Below are 23,651 nucleotides of genomic sequence, written 5' to 3' on the forward strand. Positions count from 1 at the left end.
TGTGAAAGTATCAAAATAAAAAGGCCTTGCTAAGTCATGACACAAACTCCTCATCTCAGGAGGGTAAATCATACCATTAGCATGGTTCATCATACCATCATACTAATCGGCAGGCTCAACTTCACAACAAAAGAAAAATCATCAGCTAGATTCACTCCAAACCAACCATCAGCTGCACAACACACAACATAACCCTAATGTCATATTAACTATGAGTTTAATCACCCGGTCTGTGCTCTTCACTCATTTAGGCCACAGATCTATTTTATTCAATTTTCCTTTTCCCTTCATCATAAAACGTGACATGCTGTCATGCACTTCACAAAAGACGTTTGTTCTGATGTATTCAGAGTTGTGTATCTAAATACAGGATTCACTTGCACATCAAAACAGGAAACTCAGTGTTTTAGAGTCTCCACTCAACACACAACAACTCCAACACATCTCATTCACTCGTGCTAGAATTCAATCACCTGTCATTAATCTAAGAATGATCAACTAATTTGCATATCAGCTATTAACCCACTAAGTTGACAGGACGACAGAAAAGCATGTTCAAAATAGTATCACAAAAGGCAATTTCCCTCGTACAGTAAATTACATGTGCTGCCTCAATCAAGCAGGAAGCTTCTCCCAATTTACTATATTAACAACTAAATTTATTGTCTGATCACTGGTTGGTCAAACCAGGATCTTTTTTCCCACAAAAGTTAAACTGTTGTCCTGCAACCTGGAGAGTCAATTTTTTGCATTGGATACATTCAGTATTTAATAACAAGTGTCTGCTAAATTGACACTAATTTAACACTGATGAAAGATAACAAGCTAATTTTCATTGCATGGGTTTGTGTTATTAGGCAGGTCTAATGCATGTCTGTGGAGCTGCATCTCCAGCAGAGCATGTTCTCTGCCTTTCCTACACACTTCTCTGCTATTTGATCATTTCTTAACTAATGTGCTATGAGTCTTCATGAGTCATTTTGTGTTTGGAATTGTTAGTAGGGTTAATGCATGTTCTGCTTGTGTGTGTGTGATTTTGTATATGTTTCTATTTTCGCAATGTTTCAGACTCCGTCTCAATTTTCCAACTTAAGCAGTCAGTTTTCTTTTCCCCAGGTTTGCTAACCCAAATTTTGATTTCCCACATTAAATAATTCCTATGTGTTCTCACCTAGTCTTCTCACTCTGTTGTCCTCTCCCACTTCAACAGTCCAACAGCCGGCAGTTCTCCTTCAGCTTTGTCCTGTGTCCCACTGTCTCTTCTTGCCATTTTACTCCACAGGTGGCAAATGTCAAACTCCAACTGTTCAGTTCTCCTCAAACGTTTTCTTCACATGCACAGTGAAGTCACAGCCACTCTCACTATTGTCCTCTGATGCGGTTGACTTCGTGCTAGTGGCTGAAGTGCTGCTGCTGCTGCCTTCCTGGGCGACTTCTTAGCAGCTGCTGCCGGTTTCTTGGCTTTGGCCGCGGCGGGCGTCTTAGCTTTGGTCTCAGTAACCCTGTTCATCTTGAAGGATCCGGAGGCCCCGGTGCCCTTCGCCACCAGACTCTTGATGGCGGTCTTGACACGGGCCTTGTTCTTGTCCACATCGTAGCCTCCGGCAGCCAGAGCCTTCTTGAGAGCGGCCACGGCTTTCACAATCAGCTCGCCCACGCTGAGGCCGACCTTCTTGGGCTTGGAAGTCATCGTCTTCTTCTTCTTGGCCTGAACCTCGGCGCAGGGCGTGTTTATGATGGAGCCTTTCCCACCACAGCGCTGGCACGTTGAACGCATCATGAAGGGTCCATTTCTTTCATGTCGCTAGCCAGCATGCTAGCTGCATGTGGCTTGCCCGAGTCACTCAGTCCTTTTTGAGCATTTCAACATGCTGCCACCGCCATCTTGCTCGCCCCTCCGTGGAATTCATCCAATCAGACAGGAAGATGGGTTTGCTTTCTTCTGCTGCTGCTGTTTATCCACATTGCTGCTGCTTTGCTGGGACTTTTTGTGCTCAGGACTTGCTGCTGTCTCTTTATCATGGAGCTGCATTCCTTATCTTCAGGGAGGAGTGAGCTCGCTTGTGAGGTTGAGAAACACATGGCACTGTAAATAAGTCAGCCAGAAACTTGGCCTGCATGTTTCCAATGAGGTTAAACTATAACTTTCTTCCGACCGCTGCATGTGGAAAATTGATTCAGGTCTGCTTTTCACCTGAAAGTGACAAACTAAGACATTTCATTATTATCATCACTGCTTAATCAACACACATCTCTCTCTCTCTCTGTGTTTTTGTGAACAGTCTTTTCTTAAAAGCAGAAAATGAAATTGTAGATGTTTTTGGCTGATCAACACAAAACCTTTTTCCTATGATTTTTCTTCTTCATCTACAATATAAGTTCATTCTCTTTTTCACCCTTTTTTTTTTCTTCTTCTTTACAATAGCTGGTGATCTGCAGAATCACCGCTCTCACTCACGATCAAAGGCAATTACTTTTACACAGTGCACAAAAACACTGTGACGTCAGACACATTCACACTCACTTTGTCATCTGCAAAAATAAATCACATGGCTGATGAAATGTGTCATGGTGATCCGTAAATATGATCACCAGTTTATTTAACTATTTTTCAACCCAACAAACAAATAATCAAAAACATGATGCTGATGTTATGAACACTCTACACACAAGTCAAGATGCAGGAAAACTGCTCATGGAAACGTTGCACACTCCAGTTATCACAGTTATCATAGCGCTGTTTCCCTCTCTTTGAGTAGTTCTCAGACAGCTCTTGATCTGATAATGTGTAGCTTGCTCATCAGCTCAAAAAACAAAAACAAAACTGCAACGCGACATCACACAGTAGTTGCATGCTCTGCCCACAGTGGCAAAGTCTTACACTTACATATTCAACACAGCTTCTCCATCATGTATTTTTAGATGTTTCATACAGGGTTGAGCATATTAGTTGTTTTCACAGATGTGCTCTATATCTCAACAATGGCTCATAATAAGACGACAGTCTTCCTCACAGGTCAAGTGCCTCTATGCACTTCATTAGTTTAAATATTTATCTATATCACTTCACCTCACATGTCATCGTACTGAATTTAAGCAACCACAAGCGTAATGTAGATGACTTTTAACAACTATCCACCTCAATGGTTTGGCACACAGGCTGTTAACATTTTGTGTCAGGAAGGGGTGGGGGGAAAGCCACCCACCAGAGCACAGCTGCTGATGTGGGCTGGCCTTTTCCACACACTCTTCAAGGCTGGTGTGTTTTCTGAAAACTTCTAACATTTGAATCTCTTCCATTTATAAGCCTGCGATTAACCGCACGGCTCAGGTCCGCGTGAAACCCGCGCGACCGCATTCGCGTGCACCCACGCAGCTGTGGAGCCTTCGCTCTCTCTCTTTTATACATAAATACTTTGTGCTGCCAGGAGCAAAGTCCAGCACAAACGTCTTTCTCCCTCTAACTCACTCTTGGTTGCTTAGAAACCCATGATAACAACAACAGTCGGTGTTACAGACCACGTGTTCTGCTCCGCACACACTCACACAACAACAACAAAAACAACGACGACGACAACAATGACAACAACACAAAATAGGCCTACTCCGGACTCACACCGGACCGCTCGGGACCCTGACCCAGTTGTGGGACGCTCACCCACTCGCGCGACAAAACCCAATGAAGGGACGCTCGGGACACACACCCAGGGCAATTTCAAAACCGGACACTCACCGGACGCTTGGGACCCTTGGGCGATTTAACCAAAACTTCTTTTTCGGGACACTAACCCAGTTATCGCTCCACAAAGCAGCGAACTTCTCAACGCCTCACAAAATGGCGGAGACTGCACAACGACACGGTTATAGAGTCGGCCTCTTTAACTTACTTGGCGTTGCTTAGCGTGTAATATCAGCCTGAATCCCGCCGATCGCCATTCATCGAGGAGAAAGACAGACAGCGAATCCACAGGAACTTCCTGGCTGACGTCAGTCTTTCAGCGTGCCTCCCCCCCCCTCGGTGAATGCGATCCCAGGGAGCCGGCATCGAAGGACCAATTAATGTTAGGTTTGTAGCTTGAACCTATTCGCTGGAACGTTAAGACAATATAATTACACTGCAAGCAAGACACAAGTAGGCAAACTTCTTCATGGTACTCGTGCACGGGAGAGACTGGACAGAGCGCCGTTCCTTCGCTTGACCCCAGTAGCTCTCGTCCGTCCTCCCATACACTGTCCTTTTATTGAGGTTACATGAATATGCATAGGTTCATTAACATATAACGTCTACATACACAAAGAGTACCTTGTGTGTGTGTGTGTGTGTGTGTGTGTGTGTGTGGACTGCTGATCAAAGGGTCAAACATCCTTGGTCAGGAAGAGGGTAGCCTCCCCCTCCCCCTAGATGGTTCATCCTAGATAACATGGTGAGGAAGTCCTGCAGTTCATCTAAACAAAGAGCACTTAGACTAGAACAGACGCAACTACGTTAATCCTACCATAAAACAATAAGACACGGTATGACCTCTCATGCTCCCAAAGTGCTGTCTAATACACACAAAGTTTGCAGACTATCAAGGATCAAAACCTCTACCAATCTACAACTAATTACAAAACTCTAAGCATATATAAGTAAATATTTCTAAGCATAAATGACAATCAACAATACAAATCTAACAGTGACTTTTTCTGGCTTCATACACCTTTCAGGGTCAAATTCAAGCACTTTGTGAGCACGTTTAATGTCCATTTTCAACATTTTCCAGCACATTACCATAAAAAGGATGCATATTTCACTTCGCATCACCTGAATAAGACCACGTGAAAGGCCAAATTAATAAGTCTTCTCATCAGATATTGATGCTTCTTTCTTATGTGACACAAAAAACAGGAGGAGACAGATCTTTGCTTGTGTTGTTTTTTAAGTTCATTCATTCAAAACTAACTGTAAGACGCTTAACTACATTGCAGTCTGTGTTATTGTTGTAGACCTAATTATCACCTTTAAAGTGTTTGTGCTAATAACATCATGTAGAGTAAGACAGGCATAGAGAACAGCACTGACTGGGAGAGGCTTTGAACAGATGACATACTCAGATCAATTCAACACTTTAGACTTTAAAAATGCACAAGCGTCTTTCAAAAACCCATTTATTTAATCTATCATCATTGATATTATTATGTACAGTTATAATGTACTGTTCATCTCCCTTAAATAAACAGGCAGCCTTAAAGTGTGAAATAGTCACTTGTCTACTGTCTCAGTGGCTGATAGTGCCCCACAGGCCTCAATGTCAGCTTGAAGCCATCATGTTTCAATTGTTTAATGAGAAACAGATTTTGAATGAAAGCGAGGAAACTTCGGTAGCACAAAAAAGTGCCTATTCTTTGTTCCCATACGGTTCAGTCATATTACCGTCATTTCCCCCTAAGCTGTTCCCAAAGACACCAGGTTAATACTTGAAAAGGCTGCAGCGATACACAAAAATATCATCAATATTCTGTTTACTTGGTGACAACGTCGCTTTTAGCCTTCAATCAGAAAGCCTGACGTTGGCTAGTTAAGCATCGGGCTAACGTTTAACGCTTTCACTTGAGGGAAGTAACTCGTATTACTGCTACTGCTGTGTAATCTTGGTTCAATTCACAGCATATTCTACAAGTTACCCTGCAATAACTAACTGTTAGAATAGCGCCACCGTATTGTATCGCACTGAGTGCACTTCAATCCTTTATCCCGCGAGTTTGCTAGCTAGCAAAATAATAATACCAATTTTAAACAAATAACATGTGTAACGTACACACTCGAGAAAATTATTTACTAGTACTTACGCAAACTCCCCCGTTGTGAAAACGTACAAATCCTTCTTGTATTTTTCGTTTTCCAGCAAACACTCATTAAAACGGCCTCCAGGCACATTAGCGCACTCACCCCCGACTGATCAGGGAGGGGGTGAGGGGTCACACATTGAAACAGACTAACGTGCAGAGGTACAGCCCAGGCAGAGAAATGTTGCTTTTAGACTTTGCGACTCGTTTTATTTCTCTATCTGATAAGAAAAATATTCAATCAGATAGTTATTTGTGGTGAATGAAATACGGTTACAGTTTCAAGAAGTTTTAAGCACCAAATCCGAAATCCAAGCACTGCAATATTAAAATCCAATTCAATTTCTTGTTTGCTCCGAAATCTACGACATGACTATATACAGAAAAGCTTGACATGGTATGCAAAAAAAACCCCGAAGACAATACAAATACAAATACATGAACAAAAAATGTTTTAACTGTCAGTTATGTCATTTTAAAATTTTCCAAAACTAACATTTTCTTTGATTGACTGATATTAAATTGATTAGGGTCAAGTTTAGTGTGAACAATATTACACAAACAAGCACGTGTGTGCGCATGCGCACATATTAGAATCGCTTCGATCGCTTCTCATATGTGCGCATGCGCACATATTAGAATCGCTTCGATCGCTTGTGACGCGGTAACTTTGCTTTGATCCTTTCTGACGTCATAACTTTGCTTTGATCCCAAAACCCATAAATAGGAGCGCTCACCTGTTACTTTATGCTTAACGGACGTTGACCTGCAGCAACTAAAACCCTTTCGAGAAGTTTTGAGAGCAATTTACGAGAAAAACCAAAACAAGTTCAGTTTTGTTTCTCACCAATTCACAGCGCAAACAGACACATTACACCATGTCAGCCAACCCATCCTTCGGCTCAGATGAGCTTGGAATATCTAAAGGAACCATTTTGGGAGATCACCACATGGTGGAGGCTTTCCTTGGAGAAGGAAGCTTTGGTGTTGTAACGAAATGTCGCGATACAAAAAAGAACCAAACTGTTGCTATTAAAGTCAACAAGAGCGACCCTGAAATTCTGCTCCAGGCAAAACTGGAAATTTTCATCCTGGAGCAGCTACGACGCTTGGATCCAGACAGGTGCAACATTGTCGAATGGAACGGCTATTTCCTCGATGGAGAGCGCATTTGCTTGAATTTCGAACTCCTCGACCAAAGCCTGTCAGACTACATAGGGGACCGGAATAACCGAGGTCTCCCAATGAGAGAAATCAGGCCAATTTTGCATCAGCTCGCAAATGCTCTATTCCACCTGGGTTCTGTGGGAATAGTGCATGCTGACCTCAAACCTGTCAACATCATGGTTGTGAACCGCAGTGAGTCTCAAGTCAGAGTCAAACTTATAGACTTTGGCATCGCATGTAACACCTCTGCAGTGATTCCTGGTGACTGTGTGGGGACAATTGGTTATTGTGCACCTGAGATTATGCTTGGCACTCCATATGATGAAGCAATCGACATGTGGTCTCTGGGGCTGGTAGCTGTGGAGCTTGCTACAGGGGTGCCTCTCTATCCTGGGGAAGACGATTATGACGTTTTGAAATTCATAATTGAAACTCAGGGTCAGCTACCAGATCATCTCCTAGAGTCTGGCTTGTACACTGATTGCTATTTCATCGAGGATAACCACAACGAACAGCGCTGGACATTTAAGACCAAAGAACAATTTCAATACGAGACAGATTATCGATCCAAGGAAACTCGATTGATAAAACTTAAGTGTCTCGATGACCTCGAACAACTGCTGAAAGTTAGGCGAGGACCGGAAAATGGCCAAACATTATTTGTAAGGCTAATCAAAGAAATGTTGGCCTTGGATGCAAATCAGCGCATAACACCCTCGGAGGTTCTGAAGCATCCCTTTTTCGACCCTGGCCTCTCAAGGAGAACCCCCTGCACGGACATGAATAGTACACGGGGAGAACTCCTTGTGCTCTCTCAGCAGCCTTCAAGCTGGAAAATTCATGGATCGCAAAACTTCAGCTGCAGTTTCCAAAACTCAGTTGAATTTCCTCAAAAAAGAGACGTCAACACCTCAGCCAACCCATCTGCCTCTGAAGATGATCTTCAAATAACGGAAGGGACCATTTTAGGAGATCACCACGTGGTAGAGGCCTTCCTTGGAGAAGGAGGCTTTGGTTTGGTAACCAGATGTCGCGATACAAAAAACAACAAAACGGTTGCTATTAAAGTCAACAAGAGCGACCCTGAAATTCTGCTCCAGGCAAAACTGGAAATTTTCATCCTGGAGCAGCTACGACGCTTGGATCCAGACAGGTGCAACATTGTCGAATGGAACGGCTATTTCCTCGATGGAGAGCGCATTTGCTTGAATTTCGAACTCCTCGACCAAAGCCTGTGGGACTACATTGGGGACCGGAATAACCGAGGTCTCCCAATGAGAGAACTCAGGCCAATTTTGCATCAGCTCGCAAATGCTCTGTTCCACCTGGGTTCTGTGGGAATAGTGCATGCTGACCTCAAACCTGGAAACATCATGGTTGTGAACCGCAGTGAGTCTCCCGTCAAAGTCAAACTCATAGACTTTGGCCTCGCATGTCCTGCTTCTGCAGTGATTCCTGGTGACCGTGTGGGGACAATTGGTTATTGTGCACCTGAGGTTATGCTTGGCATTCCATACGACAAAGCAATCGACATGTGGTCTCTGGGGCTGGTAGCTGTGGAGCTTGCTACAGGGGTGCCTCTCTATCCTGGGGAAGACGATTATGATGTTTTGAAATTCATAATTGAAACCCAGGGTCAGCTACCAGATCATCTTCTAGAGTCTGGCTTGTACACTGATTGCTATTTCATCGAGGATAACTACAACAAACAGCGCTGGACATTTAAGACCAAAGAACAATTTCAATACGAGACAGATTATCGATCCAAGGAAACTCGATATATAAAACTTAAGCGTCTCGATGACCTTGAACAACTGTTGAAGGTTAGGCGAGGACCGGAAAATGGCCAATCATTATTTGTAAGGCTAATCAAAGAAATGTTGGCCTTGGATGCAAATCAGCGCATAACACCCTCGGAGGTTCTGAAGCATCCCTTTTTCGACCCTGGCCTCTCAAGGAGAACCCCCTGCACTGACATGAATAGTACAGGGGGACAAAACCTTGTGCTCTCTCAGCAGCAATCATCGTTTGGGTGGCCAGAATTCTAGGGGAGCTAGAAATTCTTGTGGAAAAAAAGCCCAAAACAATAACATCAACAAAAACAACCAATGAATGTGGTCTTAAACTTGGGCACAATTTGGCTTGAAATCCATCAACTAATCTCTCAATATTCAAAGCGGAGCAGCAGACAACTTACCATCACATCAGTCCTTCAATCAGACCTACAACAAACGTCTTCCTTCTCTCACCCCAACCGGTCGCAGCAGATGGCCGCCCCGACCTGAGCCTGGTTCTGCTGGAGGTTTCTTCCTGTAAAAAGGGAGTTTTTCCTTTCCACTGTCGCCAAAGTGCTTGCTCATAGGGGGTCATATGATTGTTGGGTTCTCTGTATGTATTATTGTAGGGTCTACCTTACAATAATACATACAGCCTTGAAGTGACTGGTGATGTGATTTGCTGCTGAATGAATTGGGAACTAATTGGAAATCTGGATATTAATTAAATAAACCTGCTTTGAGCATCAATTAATTGTTGTTTGAAATTCTTTATAAATATATAAATATAGTGCCACTCTTCTACTGTTTAAATTGCAACTGTTTAAAACTGACTAATTTATTCATACACTTGAGCATAAACACACGCACAGTAAATGGCCTGTATTTGTACAGCGCTTTACTTAGTCCCCAAGGACCCCAAAGAGCTTTACACTACATTCAGTCATTCACACATTCACACACTGGTGATGGCAGCTACATTGTAGCCACAGCTGCCCTGGGGCGCACTGACAGAGGCGAGGCTGCCGGACACTGGCGCCACCGGGCCCTCTGACCACCACCAGTAGGCAACGGGTGAAGTGTCTTGCCCCGGGACACAACGACCGAGACTGTCGGAGGCGGGGCTCAATCTGGCAACCTTCCAATTACAGGATGAACTGCGAACTCTTTAGCCACGATTGCCCTATATACACATATACTTTACAGTACTAGTCAGTGCTTACATACTAGTTCTTTTCCCTACTTTTTCATGCTTACTGGTACAAATGCCTGTTACTAGAGTTAAATGCTATCAATGTATTCTCACAGTTATGGAACTGTACAAATGCATACAAAATAACGCTCACGTAAACATAACTGTGCACTAGTTTGCCCTTATTGCTGCAGTTTGTTTCAAGTTGTTCTCTCTCTCTCTCTCTCTCTCTCTCTCTCTCTCTCTCTCTCACACACACACACACACACACACACACACACACACACTATGTAACGTTTCAGCAAGAAAATACCGCCCCTCCCCCCCACAGTGACACCACCACCACTAGTCTGCACAGCTGACATGAGGCAGCATGGATCCATCCTTTCATGCTATTTATGCCAAATTCTGACCCGACCATCTGCATGTCAGAGCAGAAATCAAGACTCATCAGACCAGGCAACATTTATCCAATCTTCTCATGTCAAATTTTGAGAACTGTAGCTTCAATTTCCTGTTCTTAGCTGACCAAAACGCTCTTCTGCATTCTTTGGTTGCAACAAATGGTTGTATGAGCTACGGTTGCCTTCCTATCAGACATTTTTCTCTGACCGTTGACATCAATAAGGCAGTTTTTCCAAGAGAACTGCCTTTCACTGGATATTTTCTCATTTTTGTCACCGAAAAGGGTGTCTGTGTTACTTCTTGTCTTATATATATTGTCTCTGTTTTCCTCTGTCCTTTGTCAGAGTGTCTGTTCACCTACCCCCTGTGTCTCCATATTCCCAGTGTTCAAGGTTTCCGAGTGTTTTCCCAGTTTAGGTTTTCATGGTTGGTTCTGTTTGCTACTCAGCCAGAACAAACAGCTCGCTCTTTTTAAAAGTAGGCTCCAGAATGGATGATGGCATGTTCGCATGTCTTTATGCAACACTGAGTGTGCTGAACTAAAGGTAGGCCTAGTTTCATTTTCATGGTCATTATTATCAAGACAATGATTACGCCTTATTCTGATTATTTCTCCCTTTTGGAGATGTAACATTTACATGAGGGGTGTAGGAACATTTCCCCCTAAATATTTTTAGATAAATTTTTGTTGAAGTCACAGTTTTTGTCGTATTGATGATGCAGCTAGAATAAGTGCTTTTAAATAAAAGAATAACCAGTCAAAGTGCTCAGTGGTGAAACTGTAACTCTTTCAGAGTTTGACAGCTGGACAAGTGATGCCGTATTTAAAGAAACATGAGATGAGTGCAGCATATTATCTGAACAGAGATCATTCAATGAGCAAGAATAAACACTGAAAGAGAAACACTTCACTGTTGATTATCATATGAAGTCTAATAAAAGCTGTTAATCTGTTAATATCCTGCTAATCTGCATACAGCAAATACAGAACATGCGACTTTAAAGCATCCAGCAAAGTGATAACTGTCCTCTGCCCACTAAGTAGTGACTCTACAAAAGATTATTTTCAATATCATCTTTATATTATATTTAGTTATTCTCCAGCGCAACAATGTAAGGAGCTCTGTGATTGGTTAGGAAAGGACAGACTGGCCACCTCGATTTTTCTTCACTGCACATTGATCCATAGCTTTGCTCTGTAAAGGCTAACAAAGTGCTTTTGCTTTACAAAGACATTCAGCGTCGGTATTCACTCTTTTAAAATGCCACTGAACACTGGAGTGAAATGGAGCCCTGATCCTCAGAGTTTTATTGTTGCTAACATTTCTTATAGATAGCACAGATAGTGCCCCACTGCAGTAATCACTCATGTCTAGATATTCCTGTTAAAAGGGAGTTTTTCCTCCCCACTGTAACATGGCAAACATAGCAAACGGATAATCCAGCTGAAGCTTCAGACAGCCGTCAGACAGTGAAACACTGCCATCTGCTGGACTCGAATAACAAAGACGCTGCTTTGACGGGTGAGGGAGTTTCAACAAGTCTGCAACGACTCAAGCATCAAACTACAGAACTATTCTAGCGGACATGGTGCTCTAATGACTGCTTCATTAACGCAGGTCAGAAAGGATCAAACATATCAATAAATTATAAAACACAAAACGTCTCTTATTGCCCAGGGCTCAGGAAGTGAGTGTGTTCCTTATAGCCTATTAAACCTTAGCAGGTTATTTTGATGTGTTACAGATGAAACAGCTATCCAGTAACATTCAGCTACAAAAACGCTTTTTTATAATTACTTTTTTACAGCTTCGCACTTTTACACAAGTTTTATCATCAGTGTCACAATGGCTGCTGCTAAAATTGAGTACAAGATATTTGTTGGCCTGATTAAAAGGTCTTGATGCGTGCGCAATCATCCAGGGAAGTAAATCTCCAAAAGTTGATTCTGTTCTTCTGGATGTAGCGTTTTCAGTCAGAGAAACCAGCCGACTGAAGGAACAATGGGCTGGGAGGTCAGTTCCTTAATCATGATTATGCAAATTCTCATGACCATTGATCAACAACCACTGATCAATGGTCTTGAGTACCATTCACAGAGAGTTGGAGAACGGCTGCAATCACAGCATTGTAAGATGGTGACAGATGTACCCTTAGGCCCCCTCCTTGATTCAGAGAGGGTCTTTCCCTTTTCACGTAAATGGCCTCCTTGACTCCGCCCTCAAACCAGCGTTCATTGCAGTTATTGTTGACAATCACATTGTATCGTGTAACCATCCAGCTCACATATTCTATGTAAATGATTTGTTGAACTCAAGACATGATGAATGTTCCTGCATTAAACCACATCCAGCCTAGTGTTCTCACTCTCCCTAAATGGATCTGTTACATTAGTGATATATGGGAGTTGTGTTTCAGTCTTTTCCACATGAGGACATTTACATTTAGTTTTTGCTTTACTGATGAGTGGCTGGTTAACCTGCAGTGGTTGAAGTATGTGTCGGTCGTCTGGAAGAGTAGGTGTAGAAGACGTCTTTAATGAATGTAATGCTCTGAAGGTGTCAGTGATTACTGTGAATTCATTATAAAAGTGGATTTCAGTGAATAAAGTGAATAAAGACAGGCCCTCATGGTGACGCTCAGGTGTCCATAAAGTGTAACAGGAGAGCTTTGTCATACTTTCAGAGATTTTACATGAGCCAGTCTTTCAAAAATTACATAAATAAATAATTCATTCATTAATCCACAGGAAACACAATGCTCATATCTGAAAGTAAACTCTGATATATATCCCCGACTAGAGTTACTACTAAATAAGGGATCGCCCCAAAATGACTAAATATATAAAGACACTCTCCAGAAGAAGTTAAAGGGATTTTATTTATTGTACAAGCAATATCTTCATAAGAATTACAAATTCTGCAGACATATTACCTTCTTACTGAACCTGAACAACTCACACACAGACGTGTCTGCTGCTTATCTTTGTTCAAACATGATGTTTTATCTTCTCTTCAAAACACATTACTCATCTTTCTGGCATCGTGTTACATGAAAACACCTGCATTCTACCTGTGTCATTGTACCACAAAGACAATGATTGCAACACTGTGCTTGCAAAATAGAAGAAATAAGACGACCAGCAAATACATAAAAGATGGTAAAAGTGATTCCATCTTTGTGTCTCCTCCCATTGTTTCCCCAGTCTGTCTAGTTCCCATATTCCCAGGACACCGCTGGACAACAAGTGGGTATTCCAAGACTGAGAGACAGCCAGAGTTGGCAAAAGATCAGACATTCTCCACTTAAGTAGAAGTAAAAATACTATTGTTCCAGTGAAAGTTAAAGTACTGATTCAACTTCATTACTCAGCTAAAGCAAAAAAGTACAGACTCGAAGCGCTTACAGAGAAAAGCATACAACAGCATACAACAGAATGCTGATGGCGGCAGTAACACACACTTGGAGGAGAGGCTCCAGCCGTCCATTCCAGCCCTATCCCTAACATTAACTCTAACCATAACTTTAACCTTAACCCTATCAGGTCTTGTTTTACAAAGCGATTCATGATTAGAACAAAAAACACATTTACACATACCGATGATTTGTCACATAGCATCGTTACCTGTTGGGATGAGAACGTGTTGTTTCCAGAGCACCACAAATTGGGGTGTCTGTAGCTCAGGTAGAGCAGGAAACCTACTAATCAGAAAGTTGCTGGTTCAATCCCCGCCTGCTCCAGCCTGCATGCCAAATATCCTTGGGCAAGACGCTAACCCCAAGTTGCTCTCCGATGCATCCATCGGGAGGATGAATGCGTATTAATGTTAGATAGAAAGCACTTACAGAGAAAAAGCATAGAAAAAAGTGAGTGCATGAATGAGGCAAGTTGTAGAGAGTAGAAAGGTTTTATACAAGAACCAGTTCATTTACCGTTATATTTTAGTTTCATTTTCAGTTCTGTACTTTTTACATGTAATATTGATTCATTAGATTGACTACATGTATTAGACCTAACTTGCGGACAGCAAATTTAAACAACCGTAATAATTTATTTTCGTTTTTATGTCCTGTATATAAGTTGAATTGTCCAAACCACAAAAATGTTGGACTTCCAAATGGTCCTAACACACTGTGTGCTCTCTGTCACTTTAACACTGTGCTGTGAGAAAGTAACATGTGTTATTATGGTGACGTTACCGCGGGAAAAGCATTTTTGCAGCTCAGTGTTGAAGCTGCAGTTCACAACAAAGGTTTGCATGTTTTCGCTGTAACATGTGAAGCTTAGTACAATCCTATATTTTAAAGTATGTGACATTTGCCAAGTATAAAAGGTCTTTTATAGCGGGTTTCTCTCGCTTACAGCCATACCACCCTGAACACGCCTGATCTCGTCTGATCTCGGAAGCTAAGCAGGGTCGGGCCTGGTCAGTACTTGGATGGGAGAAGAACATTATATATATATATATATAGTATGTACATTGGGTGAATGTGCAGTAGTAGCAGCAAGCAGGTGAATTCTGTACATTAATATGAATAGACATCTGACATCTAGTGAGGAACTTGTTATCCTTGTAGCGTGCAGCGGGCACAGTGTCAACCTGACACTCATGTGCAACGACTGCGGCCCCGAAGAATACTGAATAAATGCGCATCAGTGTGCTACCCTGAGCAGGGAACACGATATCATGGAATTTCTAACATGGAGCAAGGTGAAGGTGACGCGACTATGCAGGACCGCCCCTGCTTAGCTTCAGAGATCAGATGAGAACAGGCTGGTATGGCCGTAAGTGAGAGGCTTCCTCGACAACGGGGTTCATGTAGATACTGTAACCCATTTATTGGGATTTAAAAAACAATTTAGAGTGAAGGATATTGATTAGTTTCTACTTTTATTTTTAATAGCTGCACATGACAGCACAGTTATAATGCATACTTAATGCTGCAATATTCACGTCATAAACAATTGTGAGTGTTTGCACAAAAACATCTACAGGTGCTCTGTGCATGTACAGTGATATTGATGTAACGCTTGAAGAATTTGACATTACTACATGAGTGGAAGAGCTCTTTGCGCAAGACTCACTAACCATCCTATTCGAAAATGAGCTTAAAGAGTGCCTCAGATCCGTTTCAATATTTAAACTGTCATTTGTGTGTTGAAATGCAAAAGCTTACGGCACCTGGTATTCCCAGGCAGTCTCCCATCCAAGTACTGACCAGGCCCGACCCAGCTTGGCTTCCGAGATAAGACGAGATCGGGCGTGCTCAGGGTGTTGAGTATTGAGTTGTATTTTTGTTATTGACCAAATACTTATTATCCACCCTGATTTACGAATAAATTCTTTACAAATCCTACCATGTGAATTCATGGATTTCTTTTTCACATTCTGTCTCTCACAGTTGAAGTGTACCTCTGGTGCAAATTACTGACCTCTGTCATCATTTTAAGTGGGGGAACTTGCACAATCGGTGGCTGACTAAATACTTTTTTGCCCCACTGTATCTGGAATAACTCTGACATATTACAAAACAATAATATGATTAATTTCCCAGAATGGAGTTGTAAAGGAATTAAATACTTAGAACATATATTAGAGGGAACAGAATTTATCCCATTTGACAGACTAGTTGCACAATATGGGATCAACAAGAAAAGATTTTTAGAATATCAACAAATTAAATCCATAATAAAAAATAAATTTAACCTCAGTCAAGTTGAATTACAAACACCACCAAGTACGGCACATTTCCTTACTCTTAAATCCCCCAAATTATTATCTAAAATATACAGAACACTTTCTAAATTAGATGAATCAATATCCCTTCCTATTGCAAAGTGGGAAGCAGATTTATCAGTCAGTTTAGACCAAAACTTCTGGTCTCAGGTATGCTTAAAAACCTTTAAATTGATTAAAAATCCCAGTCTGCAATTAATACAATACAAAATACTACATAGAGTGCACTATACAGGTCATTGGATGTTCAAGATGGGCTTTACATCTTCCAACAACTGCTCACACTGTCAAGGCAATACACCAGACAATTACATTCACGCTCTTTGGTTCTGTCCACCAGTGCAGACGTTTTGGCGCGAGGTATGTGAAGACTTATCAAAGTGTCTGAAATGTAACATTCCAACTTCCCCCTTAGTGTGTTTGTTGGGCAGCTTAGATAATGTCACTTCAGAAAAGAATATCGCCCATATGGCTTTCACTGCCCTATGCATAGCCAAGAAAACTGTCCTCATGAACTGGAAAAATAAAAACAATCTTAATTCTAATCAATATAGAAATTATCTATTAGATTACATTAGTTTTGATACAGCCTCTGCCACCACATCAGATCAATTGCTCTGGGCTCCTTTGATCAGCTCCATCGCCTAGTGGGGGTGGGGGGGTCATAGTTTGGTCCCGCCTTCAATGTTGTGATGCTGTGGGGGTAGGGACAGGCTTAGGGCGTCGGGGGGTTCCCCGGAGGCATCTTCCTTGGGGGGCTCAACCCGGGGTAGCGGTCATGTCCGGTTGGGGGCTCTTTTCTGACTGTTTCCTCGTGGCTGCGTGCAGCGGGGCTAGGGGAGGGTTTGTGCTGACGGACGTGGGTTACTGACCTGGTAGCCTGTCTGCCCCTGGGTGGGTCCGGGATGGGCGTGAGGTTCTGGGGGCGCTCCGTCTCTGGGCTGGGGCCCTGGTCAGGCCTCGGGGCCTTGGGTCCTGGTTTGTGTGTTGCCGGGGTTGTGGGCGGGTGGGTGCATGGGGGCCCATCCCTGGCGCATGGTGCCGCCGGTGTGTCGAGCCACCTGGGGGGCTCTTCAACTGGTGGGGGAGATTGTCACACCTTGCAGGAGCTCCTCAGGAACTCTCTGCAGGAGGGGGAGATACAGGAGAGGTGGCGGAAGATCTCAGCCTGGGCGTCTATCGTCTCATGTAATCTGGAAGATGAGTGGATGGTGGGGTGGGTGCAGTTTTCTCTGTGGTGGGGTTGGGTGGACTGTCCCAGGCTCTGTGGGACATTCACATTACTCACACCCTCATTACACATACATATAGGATCTTGGGGGTGGGCACGATACACGGAGTCCAAGTTACCATCAGGGTGTACACCTCACCCCTGGCATCGTTGCCCACCTCTCAATTTTAAATACACGTAGACATTGAGGGCTAGCAGGAGGGACTATGCGCTTACCTGCTGCTCTCTGGCAGGTAGCTCCATGCCCTCCTGGGTTTTAATTGCACCTCAGAACACACATGCATCAACACTACAATGAGCGGGTGGAGGGAGGTTTGGAGTCTTCTCTCACCCCCGTTCTCTGCGGCCTGCTGGAGCGGGGGGGCTAGGAGGAGTTGGCCGTCCGACTGCGGTCTGGGGTGTGGGGCCTCCCTGCTGCTGCGGAGTCGGGGCGGTCTGCCTCTCCCCACCGCAGGGAAAAGGGTAACACCACCTGGGTCTGGGTGCAGTTCCCCCCTCCAGGGGCAAGGGTACCTAGACCCGGTTCGTAGAGTACGCTTGGGGAGTGTGATCGTGTATACAGCGTCTCTTTATGTCTGTCTCCACGTCGGTTGAGTGTGGAGTAAGTGCATATGAGAGCATGAGGGTGGGAATGGATGTTTGTGTCTGTGTGTGCCTGTATGTCTGTGTCTATATGTCAGGTTGGGTATCAGACGCCACCTCTCGGCCTGGGGCTCGGTCACTCAGGCACAGCTGGCTGCCGGCGGAGCTCACGGGCGCGTCACTGCAACTCCCCCTGGCTTCTGCTCCGCAGCTGCTGAATGAGCCCTCATCTGGGACTCTCCTTAGCTCTTACTGGGACAGTGGCGCAGCTGCCCCTCTGTGGGTCTTCCTTGGTCTCTTGTGTTCTGGGGGCCTCTGGATGTCTGGAGTTTTGATCTCCTCCATACCTGCTTCATACCATAGAGGACAGGGCTGTGGCTCCCCACACTCCCTAGCAGATCATTACATGGAGAAACCTTTGGAATGCAAGCATGCTGATCCACACAGGTATGCACACAGGTGTACACATGGGTATTCACAGACACGGACTACAGCTTTCTTGGCTGCTGCCTCAAAGCACATTGTGCGCTGTCTATCTTGCGTGCTGCACAATATCGTTTATTATTTAGTAACTATTGATATCTACTGCTAGCTAGTTTATTGTGATGGTGCTTTTTTTTTCTTATTATGTTGCTCTTTGTTGTTTGCTTTCTCTTCTGTTTTTTTTCTCCATACAGGTGACCCAGGTGTTTCGTTTTTTTTGTTTGTTTGTGTTAAGGAAAAAGTTATTTTGTGCTTATAAAAGTGTTCATATTTTATACACTGTAAGAATGTATCAAAATGTACTCATCATCATGCTTGTGTTTTGCAGAACAAAGTGTTGCAGAACAAAGTGTTCATTTTGATGTTGACACTTCATTTAGATATTTTGAGACCGGAAAGAAATGCAACTGAGTGATATACTGATAAGTGTTTAATATTTCTGCTTATGCAAACGTCTTTCTATCATGAACTCTCTGAACAGTCACATCACAACACCACAATGAGTTGTGAAAACAAGCTGTTATTGTTAGATTAAGTTACAGGAACTGCATGTTCTCCCCTCACGAGTGAAGAGCGTGCAGCTAAGTTCCTGTTTTATCTTTACTTTGCCATGTGACATCACTATACTGAAGTGTATAAATAAAGATGCAAGACAAGTGTAGGGGTGTGAGTCTTGTTGAGCTCTCACCCGTGCACGTTAACTGTTGAACTGTCTGAGTGTCATTTCTTCACCTGACTGTTTGATAACTGTTCACCCCTAACAATTAATTGGTCCTTCGTGCCGAACGCCCTCATCAAGTCCCGACGTCGTGAAAAACCTGCTCTGAAGCCTGCATACAGCTCCTTTCTCGCAAAGGATAAAGTCCAGGGACGTGAATTCGGGTCGTGGCCAGCGTCTTATACAGGTCCACGACGGTGGGGGTTGATGGCGGACGTCAGACCGGCGACAATCCACTGAGGTGAATATTTTACACTCAACACACCTTGTGAAAAAACGACTGAGGCAACCTGTGGTCTGTACATAAAATATACAGGTTAAGTAACATTCTCGTCTGAAAAAGGACTGGTAGAAGTTTACGTGGCCACACCTGTTAGTAACATTCTCGTCTGAAACAGGACTGGTAGAGGTTACTGGCTCGCCTGAAAAAGGGCTCGGAGCAAGCAATGTAGGAAGGCACAGAGTTGCCCAGAATAATACTCAATACGCGTATGAACTGTTGTTTACTGTTTTGTTGGTGGAGTAAGTTGATTTCACAGTTATTAGAAAAACTGAACTACTCCACCGAATTGTTTACCGTTGGTCGCTCACGTGCTGGTGGAAACGGGAAAAAGGTTGTGCTTCAACACATAAAATTGACACTGCCCTCAAGGATTAACTTGAGGGTAGAAGGCTGTGTCAATAGCCACTCCCATTTCCTCGTGCCAGAGAAAAGCGCCACGGGTGTGTGTGTGTGTGTGTGTGTGAGAACGTAATATATCTGTAAACTAAGAAAAAAAAATGGGTAATAAATCTACAAAACTTACTGCTGACAAGCAGTGGTTAGAGAAAAATCGTCCCGGCGCCGGTCAAATTAGTGCAAATAGATGGAGGAACCGAAAGAAATTAAACTGCCCTGCGTGGGAGGGAAAATGCAGTCCCTCTGCAGTAACTATTTTAAAAGAGACCCTCCAAACAGAACTAAATAATGAAACATAGTTGGCATGACGACCATGCCCAGAATGTATAAAATAAATAAAAGGAAATAATTCACATAAAAACCTTTTAAATAAAATAGAGAGATGTATAAGGTACATTAAGGCTGTGTCATTGTTCAGCCAAGGAAAGTGTGTGAAAAGGTAAATGTCTCCAGCTTGGGAAAGGGTGAAACTGCACATCACCCGAAGCCCTTGATGGATACAAAATAAAATATAAAATATATAATAATAAATTACTTGGTTCGACATGCAACAGAGAGAATGAATGTGACTGAAGGTTGGATCTGAGATGAGGCAAACAGAAGACCAGTCTAAAAAGTAGGCACAAACCTGTTCAGAGAAAAAGCAAATTTGTACAGATTGGATGAATTCTAAATTATCTGTTTGCTGAGTAAGATGATCCTAACTATTAAATTGGCTCAGCAGTAGTATAGTGATATACACTAATAAAATATTGTAATATACTATTGTCATTATATAGAAGGAAAAAAAGATAATATTAATAATGATATAATATTAATAACAAGAAGTATCCTAGTCAGTATGATGTGAGATGGACAATTGTTATGAAGTAGTCTGCATCAAGCTCAAGGTTTGCTCAAACTCAGTATAATGACATATGAGATGAAGAAAATAAAGGCAATATCTAAACCAATTAGGTGCATAGAGGCACTTAACCTGCTTGAAAACCTGTCATTTATCCTAGATAAATATTACTGAGATATAGAGCACATCTATAATAACAACTAATAAGCCAAACCCTGTAGATAATAGCTAAACCTACAGGATTGAGAAGCTGAATTAAATATGTGGACACCGCTAAGTTGATGAGCATGTTACACATTTTTCTTTTATTTTTTCTTTCATTTGTTTTTTTTAGAGCAGAGGCTGCACGCTATTAAAAGCCAACACATGCAGCTGTCTGTAAGCTCAGTTTTTCCCTCACACTTCTGCTTTGTTTCTGGCAGCATTTTTTCTTTTTCTTTTTCTTTTTGTGTCCTGACTCATGTATGTTTTTTTGATTATTTTGTTGGTTTGGAAACAATTTTGTGACCATACTTGTGGATCATAGTGACACATAGTGATTAGGCATATGATTTACAAATGCCAAGTTTTAGAGCTGTGAGCTATGAGCAATGCAAAGTTTAAAATATATATATATATATATATAAACAAAAACTATTATTGGACCTTGGATCTGCCTCCGTTAGAGCCACTCCGACATTTAGCAAGCAAATATTTGCCAGCTACCTCAACAAAACAGCCCTACACTGACTATCACAACACATTGAGATTCAAATCCAGCCCAGGGGCCTGTTCTTCGTACCTCGCTAAGTAAGTTAGCTGGATTAGATTGTTGACGATTTCGCGTGATCCTGGATCGTTCGGTTCCCCGAAGCTCATCCGGGACTTGCTGTCATAGCAACAGAGCCGTAAGCGTAAACCTGCTCCCGAGCAGGTTTACTTTATGTAAACAGGATTAGATCGCGGCCACTCAGGTATGTCCGCTTCATTTATACGAAAGCAACAGCGATATTTTACCACTGTTTCACCATAAATAAATAACATCAATGTAACTAAAGATAATGCAGCACTTGATCCTTTTATTGATGTCACACAGATACATACAGGTCATTTCCTAAAAAAGGGAAATGTACTATTAACATTTTATTACATGTATGTGATTATTACAGATGTAATTCATATTTCAGAGTAGTAATTGTAAATTACTTCGTGTAATCAAGATGAGAGACCACGGCTATAAAAGCGAAGGTGGATTTGGGAAGCCTGTCGCAGCCATGTCCTGTCCGTATACGCGACCAACCCATTGCGGAAGGTACAAGATTGATAAGGAGAGTCCTCAGAATTCAGCGTATATTGCGGGATAGACAGGATCCTTTAGCTCAGCGCGACAGTGTGCTCATTGAGAGATATCGATATTCCCGTGAGGGTATTATTTACTTAACCAACTTGTTGACGAGGGGGTGCAGGACCACCACCTGTCTTTTTTTCCTCTGCCCTTTTCTTGGTTGCTGTTATGAACAAACTAACAGAGTATTACAGGCCAGTATTACCTTGCCAAGAGACGAAAAGCAATCTAAGTGATAAATATTACCATTCTGTAGAATACTCCTGTATTCCACTTTTACTTGTTCCCATGTTCTTGTGGGTCCTGTTGTGGCTCTAATGTGAAAGGGGATATAATATAACATACTATAATATAATATAATATAATGCCATATGATATTGGACAATATAGTGTCATATGATAGATCTACCCAACCGCCTACTGGTGTTGGCCAGAGGGGCCGATGGCGCGATATGGCAGCCTGGCTACAACCGTAGCTGCCTCCACCAGTGTGTGAATGTGGGAGTGAATGAATAGTGGTATCGTAAAGCGCTTTGGGTGCCTTGGAAAGCGCTATATAAACCCAATCCATTATTATCATTATTATTAAATTACCTACGAGTTTGATTAGTCAGCAACTTTCTGCCAGCCCTCTCTCCTTGCTTTTGCAGCCTTTGCAGTGTTCTCTTGCGTTTTAATTAAACTCTGAAACTCCTGAAATCCCTCACTCATGAGTTCTTGCTCTGCTGCCGGAAAATACCGAGCACGCCCCTTCGACATTTTCGCCGACCAATCAGCGGGTTGCCGATCAATGTTTCTACTATCAATGCGTAGCCCCTTTTACGACACCCAGTGATGTCACATTACTGCGTCCAGCTGTACTAATCGTCAACAGCAGGTGTGTTCGGGGAACCGGATTAGCGAGCTCACGGTTAGCGCGATAGTTTGGTCTTGGATGTGTCATTTGATCTTGGATGTAGTAAGCGACGTACGAAGAACAGGCCCCAGGTCCTGACCCTCCGTATGACAAAGACATACACAGACTAGGTCCGCAGATGTTAACTTTACAAAACCTCTATGTCACCAAAAGTGGTAATGCAGTCTGTTCTGTAATACAAGCTGAAGCTGTGCAGCGAGTAAACAAAATGCCAAACCCACATGTGTCCGTAGCCCGTAATGACAGCACTGAGTGGAAAGACTTAGGCCACATTCTTACCCAAGTTGAAAGAGACAGATATGAGAAGACTGAAGAGACACATGAGGGATGGTTACAGGGTCGCAGAACAGGTTGTATGAGATACACATTAGTGTGGTTACTCACCACCCAACACGCTTCCCACATGACTGACAACACTGATTTACATGTTATGGAAAACGATGACAGCTGATATACACTCTCACTAGAGGCACACCCAGAGGTACAAAAACTGTCCACAACACTGTGGTCAACCGGACCAACAGACGTAGGATTAATTAAAGGAGCAGATCCAGTTGTAGTTAAAACCACCACAACCTACAGGCCGGTCAAACCACAATATCCCTTGTCCACAGAAGCAAAGGCAGGGATCAGGCCAGTAATTGCAGATATGGAAAGAGCAGGCATCCTAGTGAAGACAACAAAAGCAACCTGTAATACTCCAATTTTCCCAGTGAAAAAAGCAAACACAGAAAAATATCATCTAGTTCATGATCTTAGAGCAATAAACGA

At 42.8% G+C, this 23,651-nt stretch overlaps 1 protein-coding gene across 1 annotated transcript in view; it reads left to right on the forward strand.

The window, feature by feature from the left end:
* The first annotated feature begins 6,704 nt into the window (after positions 1-6,704).
* The window catches only part of LOC147336505 (uncharacterized), a 462,456-nt gene continuing 445,509 nt past the window's right edge, over positions 6,705-23,651 (forward strand). Inside the window, exon 1 of the mRNA XM_086285435.1 lies at positions 6,705-8,912. Coding sequence (XP_086141561.1) covers positions 6,705-8,912 — 2,208 coding nt within the window. The remainder of the gene's footprint in view (positions 8,913-23,651) is intronic.

The sequence above is a fragment of the Aulonocara sp. 'chitande type north' Nkhata Bay genome, linkage group LG3, assembly GCF_057382095.1.
Source record: "Aulonocara sp. 'chitande type north' Nkhata Bay isolate Kocher_YH1m ecotype deep benthic linkage group LG3, A_spYH_male_GT1.1, whole genome shotgun sequence".
In the NCBI taxonomy this organism is placed as follows: domain Eukaryota; kingdom Metazoa; phylum Chordata; class Actinopteri; order Cichliformes; family Cichlidae; genus Aulonocara; species Aulonocara sp. 'chitande type north' Nkhata Bay.